General features: G+C 43.2%; 1 protein-coding gene across 6 annotated transcripts in view; it reads right to left on the bottom strand.

Moving 5' to 3' along the window:
• The window catches only part of FAM227A (family with sequence similarity 227 member A), a 58,583-nt gene that overhangs the window by 19,528 nt on the left and 26,387 nt on the right, over nucleotides 1-12,668 (bottom strand). For 5 of the 6 annotated variants that reach the window (XM_075068279.1, XM_075068280.1, XM_075068281.1 and 2 more), the window contains 2 exons: nucleotides 8,239-8,341; nucleotides 7,730-7,854 (listed from right to left, as the gene is read on the bottom strand). In XM_075068279.1, the coding sequence (XP_074924380.1) occupies nucleotides 7,730-7,854; nucleotides 8,239-8,341 (228 nt within the window). Of the gene's footprint in view, nucleotides 1-1,779; nucleotides 7,299-7,729; nucleotides 7,855-8,238; nucleotides 8,342-12,668 lie in introns of those variants that run through there. The other variant, XM_075068283.1, reaches the window with a different exon arrangement.

Raw genomic sequence — 12,668 nt, 5'->3', positions numbered from 1 at the left:
ACTGTCACTTTGGAGCTGAAGGAATAGCTCAACTGCCAAACGTCATGTGCTGGCGACACTCATCAGCAAAGTCCTCAGCAGCTCGGGCTCCATTTCCCACAGAAATAGTGCTGCACAGAAACCGTTGGGAGACTCACAATGGCGCCAAACGTGGACGGAAAAACTGTGACTGCTGGGATGTGAAGCGATGTAGCACAGGGTGTTGGGACAGGAAGCGGAATGACCCGCACCCTTCCGTCCCCTTCCCATAACTCACGGCGCCAAAATGGGACGAGGTGCTCTGTGGGATAGCTGCCCACAATGCACCACTCCCAACAGCGCTGCAAATGCTGCACATGTGGCCACACTGCAACGCTTTCCCTACACAGCTGTACGACCACAGCTGTAACTCCCAGCACTGTACAGCTGTAAGTGTAGCCATGGCCATAGTATAGTTTTCTTCCTTTTTTTATACCTTCTACTGAATTTTCATGTCTCCATAATCTATTGTTATGCTGCAGTGTTACTGGCTGCCATCAAGCATGTCTTTGATCAATCACAGACCTGGTTAAAGTCAATGGGTGAACTAACTACCTGTCACTCAGGCTAAATGGAATAGGCAATTAACCAGTAAGAATCACAGAATGGTAGGACTGGAAGGAACCTAAGGCAATAAACTGCATGGCAAGGCAGATCAGAAACTTTGGCTCACACAGTTTAGTGTTTCCCTTGGATTGATTGCAAAAGCAGGGAGTAGGGGTTTGACTGGTTGCAGCTGTGTGTCTCTGGGAGCATGACAGAAAAAAGCAAGAGAAGCAGTGGTGATCATGACCTTGGGAGAAAGCGGATACACAGAGCTTCTTCTGGGCACAGTGCTTGTTGGAAAGGCAGACCTGCATTTGTAAACAAGGAAACTGCTTCCTGTTTGTATCTGCCTTCAGGGAAACAGACTTTGTGTACAATATATTTGTAAATAAACAGGACTGCTGCATAGAAATACCTGACTTACATTATCAATTTCTCCTTCCGATGGTAACAACCTAGCAATGCCCTGAATATTGGCTAACTGCTCAGGCCAAAGGGATAACACTACTCTAACTTCTTCACAGGCAACCTCAAGCTTTCCTATAATCTACAGCAGGTATAATGTGACTACTTCAAGATGAGGCTGTGCCGTTTCACCATCATCATCTGGGAAAGCAGCATTCAGTGTGTTGTCAACCAGAAAAATCATAGTTCATGAAATATTTGTGTCTTCAATGTATTCCAACTCTCAGAAGTCCAGTACTCCTATCATTGAGTAGGCTGACTAATTACATCAAATAGGTTCATTTGTTTTGTAAGCAATATGTCACTTTCAGTGAAGTCCATTTTAGATATTAGAGCTGTCATTAAATGTAGCTTGTAGAAGATTTTAAACTTCTAGATTATCTCATATTTCACTGATTGCCGACAAAAAGGGCAGTTTATTAGAATCCTTTTTTAAATACACATTTGGAAGATGCCTCTCAAACATTACTAGTGATGCTGTCCAAAGCACCTTTGGAGTTTTACTGTTAGAAGTATTAAACTAATCACTTCATGTGGTAGATGTCATCCAAGCATTTTAATTGTGTCTCCAGGTAACTGGTGCATTTGGAATATGCAATGTTGTGTAGCACTGTCAGTTAGCAGCAGCTTTTCTTTCTAACCAGTCATGCTGTAGTACCACTTACTATTCTGTTGGCCAGTTTTCTACCCTTGACTTTGCAAGCTGCTTCTACAAGTGAGATTGTTTTTCAGTAGTTTGCACACAATCTTATTTCATCTGCATTCTATACGGTATAAGGCTGATGGCCAGAAGAGATTGTACGCAGTCTCTTTTCCAATTCATAAAAATCTCAGACATCAGCAGCCTCACTATACAGTTATTGCAAGTTTAAAATAACATTATTTAGCTCTCAGACTCATGGCTAACTTTAAAATCATCCCTCTCTACCCATAGTGCCACCTCCAATGCCTTACTTTGCAGTAATAACCCAGTTAATTCATTAATCTTGCAGTTTTAAACTACATATGCAGTGATTCACTGATATAATTCCTCTAGTTTCTTCTCTCTCTTTCTTTTTTAAAATATCTTGCTTAATCAAGGTGTTTCTGCCACTCACATTGAATAGTCTGCCTACTTATTAAAGTCTTCAGGATCTGTACATGATAAACTCCTTCTGCTGCCTTCCTGTTGCTATTACTGTCTCTTTCAAATTCAAAGGCTAAGTCAACCTCTCAGGGTACGTCCAGACTACCTGCCATATCAGCAGGTAGCGATCGATTTTTTGGGGATCGATATATCGCGTCTCATCTAGACGCAATATATCGATCCCCAAACACGCTTCCGTCGACTCCAGAACTCCAACGGAGCGAGCGACAGTAGCGGAGTCGACACGGTGAGTGGCGGACGTCGATCCCGTGCCGTGAGGACCCAAGATAAATTGATCTAAGATACTTCGACTTCAGCTATGCTATTCACATAGCTGAAGTTGTGTATCTTAGATCGATATCCTACCCAGTGTACACCAGCCCTCAGATGCAAGTGCACAGCTCCCATTAACTTCAATACGCTCTGGTACTTTTCATATGATGCCTTTATCTTCTCCTTTGTCTATAGTCTTTTCCATAACATGGTTTGGATGGTACCTGGCTACTTTAGGAGCAACATAGGCTGCAGCAGATGGATGGCTCAGGGTGTCTAAGAACACATTTCACAGATGGCCACTTTCCATAGGGAAACTTAATATCTGAGAGAGAAAGAATCTCAAATTTTAAGATCCACCAACAGAAGACACTATTGGATTAAAAGTATTACTAAATATTGTCGGCGCCACTGGGAGGTGGTTCTAATTGAATACTTTACTATATAAGTACATTCCCATCCCCAACCATCACAGTGCTACTGCAGCAACGGCAAAGTGGATGTGAGAGGTTGCTGTGTTAGGAATGGAAGAATTGTGAATCCAACAATCTGTTAACAGACTGGGCATGAGAAAGACTGAAAGCATCAAAGGAAAAGTGGTAAGGGAAGCTGGTTGTGGGAGAATGCACAACCACTGACTTCAGTATTATCTTGACCTGAACAAGAAAATGAAAATAAACCCAGAGTACTATAGTAGAGAAGTTGTGCTCTCAAATAATTCAAATGTATTGTGAGTTTATTTAAGCTCTGTTTCAGAGTGGTAGCTGTGTTAGTCTGTATCAGCAAAAACAACGAGGAGTCCTTGTGGCACCTTAGAGACTAACAAATTTATTTGGTCATAAGCTTTCGTGGGCTAGAACCCACTTCATCAGATGAATGAAGTGAAAAATACAGGAGCAGATATAAATACATGAAAGGATGGGGGTTGCTTTACCAAGTATGAGGTAAGTCTAACAAGATAAATCAATTAATAGCAGGATACCAAGGGAGGAAAAATAATGTTTGAAGTGGTAAGAGAGTGGCCCATTACAGACAGTTGACAAGAAGGTGTGAGTAACAGTAGGGAGACATTAGTAATGGGGAAATTAAGTTTAGGTTTTGTAATGACCCAACCACTCGCAGTCTTTATTCAGGCCTAATCTGATGGTATCCAGTTTGCAAATTAATTCCAGTTCTGCAGCCTCATGTTGGAGTCTGTTTTCGAAGGTTTTTTGTTGAAGAATTGCCACTTTTAGGTCTGTTATTGAGTGACCAGAGAGATTGATGTGTTCTCCTACTTGTTTTTGAATGTTACGATTCCTGATGTCAGATTTGTGTCCATTTATTCTTTTGCATAGAGACTGTCCAGTTTGGCCAATGTACGTGGTAGAGGGGCACTGCTGGCACATGATGGCATATATCACATTGGTAGATGTGCAGGTGAACAAGCCCTGATGGTGTGGCTGATGTGGTTAGGTTCTATGATGGTGTCCCTTGAATAGATATGTGGACAGAGTTGGCACTGGGGTTTGTAGCAGGGTTTGGTTCCTGGGTTGGTGTTTTTGTTGTGTGGTGTGTAGTTGCTGGTGAGTATTTGCTTCAGGTTGGGGGGCTGTCTGTAAGCGAGGACTGGTCTGTCTCCCAAGGTCTGTGAGAGTGAGGGATCATCCTTCAGGATAGGTTGTAGATCCCTGATGATGCACTGGAGAGGTTTTAGTTGTGGGCTGTGGGTGACAGCTAATGGCATTCTGTTACTTTCTTTGTTGGGCCTGTCTTGTAGTAGGTGATTTCCTGGTACCCTTCCGGCTCTGTCAGTCTGTTTCTTCACTTCATCAGGTGGGTACTGCAGTTTTAAGAATGCTTGATAGAGATTCTGTAGGTGTTTGTCTCTGTCTGAGCGATTGGAGCAAATGCAGTTGTAGCTTAGAGCTTGGCTGTAGACAATGGATCATGTGATGTGGTCTGGATGAAAGCTGGAGGCATGTAGGTAAGTATAGCGGTCAGTAGGTTTCTGGTATAGGGTAGTGTTTATGTGACCATCGCTTATTAGCACTGTAGTGTCTAGGAAGTGGACCTCTTGTGTGGACTGGTCCAGGCTGAGATGGATGGTAGGGAGGAAATCGTTGAAATCTTGATGGAATTCCTCAAGGGCCTCCTTCCCACGGGCCCAGATGATGATGATGTCATCAACGAAGCACAAGTAGAGTAGGGGTGTAAAGGGACGAGAGCTGAGGAAGCGTTGTTCTAAGTTAGCTATAAAAATGTTGGCATACTGAGGGGCCATGTGGGTACCCATAGCAGTTCCGCTGACTTGAAGGCATAAATTGTCCAAATCTGAAATAGTTGTGGGTGAGGATAAAGTCACAAAGTTCAGCCACCAGATTTGCCTGATGGTATTGGGGATGCTATTCCTGATGACTTGTAGTCCCATCTTTGCGTGGAAAGTTGGTGTAGAGGGCTTCTACATCCATAGTGGCTAGAATGGTGTTTTCTAGAAGATCACCATAGGATTGTAGTTTCCTCAGGAAGTTTGTGGTGTCTCGAAGATAGCTGGGGGTACTGGTAGCATAGGGCCTGAGGAGAGAGTCTACATAGCCCGATAATTCTGCTGTCAGGGTGCCAATGTCTGAGATGATGGGGTGTGCAGGATTCCCAGGTTTACGGATTTTGGGTAGCAGGCAGAATACCCCTGGTCAGAGCTCTAGGGGTGTGTCAGTGTAGATTTGTTCCTGTTCTTTAGGAAGTTTCTTGAGCAGATGGTGTAGTTTCTTTTGGTAATCCTCAGTGGGGACAGAGGGTAATAGCCTGTGGAATGTGATGTCAGAGAGTTGTCTAGCAGCCTCTTATTCATATTCCAACCTAGTCATGATAACTACGGCACCCCCTTGTCAACTTTTATTATGATATCAGAGTTGTTTCTGAGGCTGTGGATGGCGTTGTGTTCTGCACGGCTGAGGTTATGGGGCAAGTGATGCTGCTTTTCCACAATTTCAGCTAGTACACATCGATGGAAGCACTCTTTGTAGAAGTCCAGTCTGTGGTTTCGACCTTCAGGAGGAGTCCACACGGAATCCTTCTTTTTATAGCGTGGGTAGGAAGCTTCCCGTGTGTTAGTATGCTGTTCAGTGGTGTGTTGGAAATATTCCTTGAGTCGGAGATGTCGAAAGTAGGATTCGGGTCACCACAGAACTGTATCATGTTTGTGGGGGCAGTGGGGCAGAACCACGACATCCCAAGATAGGACAGACTCTTCTGTCAGGCTAAGAGTATAGCTGGATAGATTAACAATATTGTTAGGTGATCTATATTGTTAGGTTCTAGCCCACAAAAGCTTATGCCCAAATACATTTGTTAGTCTCTAAGATATCCCAAGGGCTCCTTGTTATTTAAACTCTGTAACAGTACATGCTCCCAGGGGAGGGAGTTGAAAGAGAGAACAAAGGCTTCCCATCATAGGCACCAACTCCGTGGATGCTCTGAGGCTGGAGCACCCACGTGAAAAAAATTAGTGGGTGCTCTGCACTCACTGGCAGCCAAGCTCTCCTCGCTGCCTCACCTCACCTCCGCCCCCTCCCCTGAGCATGCCCGTGTCCCCGCTCTTCCACCTACATCCCAGCGTTTGCTGCTGCAAAACAGCTGTTTTGTGGCATAACAAGCTCCAGGATGGAGGGGGAGGAGCAGGAACATGGGCACGCTCAGGGAGGAGGTGGGGAAGAGGAGGAGCCGGGGTGGGGATTTGGGGAAGGAGTTGAATAGGGGCATGGAGGAGGCAGAGTTGGGGTGGGGACTTTGGGGCAGGGGTGAAGTGGGGGCGAGACCGGGGGCAAAGGGGGGTTGAGCACCCGCTATTGCCAGCAGAACTTGGCGCCTATCTTTCCCATACAGTTTTCTGTGGCAGAAGATTGAGGACCTTAAATGGGGGACTTACTCAGGCTCTAGAGGGAGGGTATGTGGATGTGCACTGGGAAAGCAAGTATTTGTCTGTATTAGCTAGAGCAAATCCACCACAACTACAGAATCATAGAAATGCAGGGCTGGAAGTGACCTCAAGAAGTGACCACGTACAGCCCTCTGCACTGAGGCAGGGCCAAGTAAACCTAGACCAATGCTGAAGGTGTGTGTCCAGCCTATTCTTAAAAATCTCTGGTGATGGAGATTCTATGACCTCCCTTTGAAGCCTGTTCTAGAACTGAACTATCCTTATAGTTAGAAAGATTTTCCTAATATCAAAACTAAATCTCCCTTGCTGCAGATTAACCCCATTACTTTATGTTCTTCCTTCAGTGGACACTGAGAACAAAGATCACCTTCCTTTTTATAACAGCCCTTGACATATCTGAAGACCGTTATCAGGTCCCTCCTCATTTAGTTTCCTTTTCTCAAGACTAAACATGCCCAGTATTTGTTAACCTTTCCTCATAGGTCAGGTTTTCTAAACCTTTTATGATTTTTGTTGCTTTCCTCTGGACTCTGTCCACTTTGTCCACATCTTTCCCAAAGCGTGGTGACCAGAAATGGACATAGTACTCCTGCTGAGGCCTCACCAACGCTGAGTAGAGTGAGCCAATTACCTCTTGTGTCTTATATACACAACACTCCTGTTAATACACCTGGGAATGACATTAGCCTTTTTGCAACTGCATCATATTGTTGACTCATATTCAGTGTGTGATCCACTATAATCCTCAGATCCTTTTCAGCAGTATTACGGCCTAGCTGGTTAATCCCCATTTTATAGATGGGATTTTGATTTTTCCTTCCTAAGTGTAGTACTTGTTTTTATTGAATTTCATCTTGTTGATTTCAGACCAGTTCTCCAATTTGTCAAGGTCATTTTGAATTATAATCCTGTCCTCCAAAATGCTTGCAGTTTCACCCATCTTGGTGTCATCTGCAAATTTTATAAGCATATACTTCACTTCATATTCAAAGTCATTAATGAAAATATTAAATAGTACCAGATCCAGGACTGATCCCTGTGGGACCCCACTAGATGCCTCCTCCCACTTTGACAGCAAACCACTGATAACTCCTCTTTGAGTAAAATCTTTCAACCAGTTGTGCACCTACCTTACAGTAATTTCATCAAGATCATATTTCCTAGTTTGCTTATAAGACTGTCAAGTGGAACTGTGTCAAAAACCTTACTAAAAATCAAGTACTTGGCGTAGCTGGTGAGGATTCCTTTCTGGAGTTCTGAGGATATTTTGGTATCAACAGCATGAGATAGGCACCGGGCAGATGTGTGCCGTACCAGAGGAAAGGAAAACCTCATTCAGTCTGTCACAACTTCTCCCATCCCCTCTCCATGTACAGCATTACCTCTCTATGAAGGGGGGTGATCTTTAGCCGCCTTGTTTCAAATGTGTGTTGGGGCTGTTTCCAAGCACTTTTCAGGTCATCCTTTTCAGGCTGCAGATCATGTGGCATGGTATGAGGATTGATGCCTGGTGCAAGAAAGAAACATCAGCTGTAAGATATTTCCTCACCATTCTGTTGCTATAGTACTTCTCTTAAAACAATACAGTAGTGGAATAAAGACAGGACTAATTCAGTAGAAGTAGTAGGAGGCAGTGATACACACATGCACACCAGAAATCCCTCCCAAAAGAAGCAATTGCATTAATTCAACCACAAAAAGAAAGCTCATATACATACAAGCAGCTCTGATATATTCTGACCAGTAGAAATCAGCGGGGTGAACAAACACACTCCTACTTGTCATATAGGGAACACACACCTATTACATTGCAAGGGGATCATGAAACAGTAAGTCCTTAGAAAGTCTGAAGAAATCAAAAAAGATTTCATCTTTCTTCCAAATCCTTTACCTTTCAAGGACATAGATGCATGTACAACTTCCTTGGAGTCGAGGTCCACACTTGTTTGATCAGGTTGGTACTTGTTGACAGTTTGGCCCGAAGACATGGATTTCTGGGACCAAGAAAGAAGGAAAGGAAGGAAAAAGTTTAATGGACTCATACATCATGTGGATAGGATTAGTGCTTTAATCTTCTCTATCCACCTGAAAAATGCCATTTGCCTCCCACTGATACATAACTAACTGCCTTTGAGGCAAAATACTGTCTCTACTAGCAGAGTCATAAAAGAAGAAAAAAAAAAAACTTTTCAATTGAAACTACAGGAGAAATTTTAGGTTGGTAGAATGTAACTATGTGGGCTGGTAGATAGCTAAGACAGCTGCCGAATCCTCTGTGTAGTGAAAAGTGACTGATAGCTTCAGAAGGCTGCGGCATTTTAAGAAGTGTTCCCATCTGCCTCTGGCTGCAGAATGTCTGGAAATGGCTTTCTTCAAAGGTCATCAATTCAGGTTTGCTCAAGAGCAACAAACGCTTTCCCAGCTTCATCCTGCTGGCCTGGCAATCTACATCATACTTCTATAGGTGAATCTATTTTGTAATTTAGTGAATCTCCTCCAGAAATGCCTTCACCACATAGCTCCTCTGTGAATCATGGCATCCCTTTGCCACCCTCCAGCAACAGAACAGTATGGGTGAAGGAAATACTTTTCTCCAGAGGCAAGACCCTAGGCTAGGCTGTGATCAATAGGTCCTGCTTGGGCTAGACAAATTCAGACTGACAATAAGGCATAAATGTTTAACAGTCAGAGTAATTAACCACTGGAACAATTTACCATGGGTCATGGTGGATTCTCTATCACTAGCAATTTTTAAATCAAGGTTGGACCTTTTTCCAAAAGATCTGCTCTAGGAATTATTTTAGAGAAGTTCTTTGGCCTGTGTTATACAAGCCGTCAGACTAGATGATCACATTGGTCCCTTCTGACCTTAGAATCTATGGATCTGTGAATATGCAACGCACTTGGATAAAATGGATATTGTGATGTACACAAAGCTTCTTCCAGCTCATACATTGATCCAAAGAACAATAAAAGTGATCTGGGGACTGGAAGGACTGTTTTACTTATATTAAATGAACAAAATACAATAGGCTGTATTCAGCTTATTCTTCTAAGAATACCATTTACTAAGGAACAGGCAGACCTGAATACTGATCATCCATTTCCTCCTCCCTCCCTCCCTCCCTCTCCCCCCAACACACATCCTTTGCAATACAGTAAAGGTCAGCTGGAACCCAATTCACTCCCACTGTAAATGAGCAAAATATGCTGCTCCTATCATGTCACTCCCCACTTTGAATCTCTTCACAATCACTGGCTTCCGTATCAAGTCTAGTTTTCTCAACCTTTCATTCAAGGGTTCTGCAAAATCCAGCCCCTGCCCACATCTCACTTAATACCAGCCTCCCACTGCCTGTGCTCTTTCCATGCCACGCTTCTCAATACCTCTTTCATACTTCCCCCCCACTCTTATCTCCATCCTCTATGAAATATCTGGACTCAAGAGATATAGTTAAACCAATGTAACACCCCAGTGTGTACAGCACTAAGTCAACTTAAGAATTCTTCCATCAACCTAGCTGCTGCTGTGCTACTGTAGCATTTCTGTGTATAAGGTCTTGTCTACACTTGAACACTTTTCCTGTTTCTTGTGCATCAAATAACCACCTTTTCCTCCCTCTTAAAATGCTGCTATTCTGCAAAGCTTATCCGTGGGCAGGAAATCGGTGTTAACCTTAGGCTGGAAATTTGAAGGTTTCTAACCCTCAGAGGATGGAGGATATGGAACGGCCTCCCGATAACAGGTGTGGGTGCAAAAAAATCTAACGAATTTTAAAATAGAGTTTCACAAGTTTATAAATGGGATTATATAACAGGAGTGCCACAATAACAGGAGACTGGACTCGATGACCCAGGAGGTCTCTTCCAGTCCTATGTCCTATATTCCTTAATCTACCAAAGAAATGTATTTATAAGCAACAAAAAGACACCTACTCTGATATCTAATCTAAGATAACTACTCTAAACCCTTTTTTATCTATGGTATTTCTAAGATACTTGTCATCTTTTATCTAAGTACAGACATTACTGTTTTACGTCAGTCCATCATCTGGTCACTTGGGCCAAGATTTTCAAAAATAGGAGCCTCACCTTAGACTCAAAAATAAGGAGTGAGATTTTCAAAATCAGAGCACCTAACTGTTCCTTCCTCAATTTTGGAAATCTTGATCCTTGTGTTTTATGAACTTGATCTTGCACTTTCTTTGCATGTGACATTCTCATATGCTCTTCTAACTTAGACAGCCTTGTACAAAACAGAGGAAGACAGAGCATGCTGACATGCTTCATAAAATCCATAAATAAGAAGTTACAGTTGCTAGCTGGTTAAACTTGGAACACAAGCAATGTGTTAGGTTACTAGTGAATGAACAAACAAACAGTGAGACGTGATTGTACGTTTACTCATAAAAATAATTCATGCTGCTTCATCTCCCTTTTCATTTAACAAAAATTAAATCTGAAGATACTGTGATTTCGGTCTGTTTCTACTGTTGAGATGAGTACAACCAACTTGGGTCAGTGCCTACAATTGTGACTATTTATAACATTTTAGAAACACTTTTAAGCACCAAGAAAAGTTACTTGCTGCAATGCAAAAACAACAGCTATCTTATCATTTAACCAAACACTCAAAGCCACAGTTATAGATGGAGTGCTCACATTTCACTTGCACTACATCTTTTCAAAATATGAGTTTCTAATCATGGTAAACTTTCACCTGTAATACAGGAGAACCTCAGTTTTATGAACACTAGTCATGAATGATCAGTTATATGAACCATTTTTTTCTCATAGGAAAAAAAAGTCATTTAAACAAAAGTGATGTCAGTAAAGAATAAGTCAACATCCCATCATGTTCCAAGTCCTTCAATGCATTGGAAATTGCTTTGCAGTAGTTTGAAGAGGAAAGGAATGCAGTACACCATACTGCAACGTATTCACCATACCTACTGTAATTTTGAGATGTTCAGTGTTATGAACTCCTCAATCCCCAAACATTTTGTAAAACAGGAATTGTACTGTATTCAGATTTTGTGAATCTTAGTAATATTCAAGTATCAGAGGGGTAGCCATGTTAGTCTGGATCTGTAAAAGCAGCAGAGAATCCTGTGGCACCTTATAGACTAACAGACATTTTGGAGCATGAGCTTTCGTGGGTGAATACCCACTTCGTCAGATGCATGTAGTTGGAGAATTTCCAGGGGCAGGTATACTATGTCTAGCACGAAGCTAGAGGCTAACGCGGTTAGTTTCAATCAGGGAGCCATGAGGCCCCTGTTCTAGCAGTTGAGCGTGTAAAACTAACGGGAGGGAGAAACTGGTTCGTAATTGGCAAGCCATTCACCGTCTTGTTTAGTCTCTGAGCTGCTGGGTCAAATTGTGCAGATGCAACTGAAGCGTCAGTCAGTCCTCTTTGAAGTCGGTCGCTGAAGTTTTTTTGGCTGCAGGATGGCCACCGTAAGGTATACTATAGTGTGGCCAGTAGGTTGAAGGTGCTCTCCTACAGTGGGATTTCTTGTATATTGCCACATTCCGCTAAATAATCTGTTTGTGTCCATTTATCATTTCCGTAGAGACTGTCCAGTTTGGCCAATGTACATAGCAGAGGGCATTGCTGGCATATGATGCGTATATTACATTGGGGACGTGCAGGTGAATGAACCGGTGATGGTATGGCTGATCTGGTTGAGGTTCCTGTGATGGTGTCGCTGTGTATATAATGTGGGCAGGTTGGCATTGGGGTTTGTTGCATGGGTTGGTTCTGAGCTAGAGTTACTCTGGTACGGTGTGCAGTCTTGCTGGTGAGATATATTTCAGGTTGGCAGTTGTCTGTGGGCAAGGATTGGCCTGCCACAAGACCTGTGAAAGTGGGATCATTGTCCAGGATGGTTGTAGAAGTTCCTGATGATGCATTGGAGGGGTTTTGGCTGGGGGCTGTATTGATGGCCAGTTGGAGTCTGTTGGTGTTCTTTCTGGTTTGGGTCTTGCAGTAGGAGGGCTTCTGGGAACGTCGGCTGGCTGGATGGTGTGCGTAAGTTCCGTCGTGGCGGGTATTAAGTTTTGAGAATGCTGTGTGAGATTTGTTAGTGGTGCTCTGTCTGAGGGTTAGAGCAGATGCGGTTGTACCCTCGTGCTTGCTGTAGACAATGACGTGTGATGTGCCCGGGTGGAAGCTGGAGGCATGAAGGTAAGGAAGCGGTCGGTAGGTTTCGATATAGGGTGGTGTTAATGTGAGCATCCACTTATTTGCGACCGTGGTGTCTAGCAAAGTGGCCTCCTGTGTGATTGGTCCAGCGCGAGTTGATGGTGGGTGGAAGT

This window comes from Chelonoidis abingdonii, chromosome 1, assembly GCF_003597395.2.
Source record: "Chelonoidis abingdonii isolate Lonesome George chromosome 1, CheloAbing_2.0, whole genome shotgun sequence".
NCBI classification, from domain to species: Eukaryota; Metazoa; Chordata; order Testudines; family Testudinidae; genus Chelonoidis; species Chelonoidis abingdonii.
The sequence above is the reverse complement of the archived record's forward strand: the minus strand, read 5'-3'. Positions and strand labels throughout refer to the sequence as shown.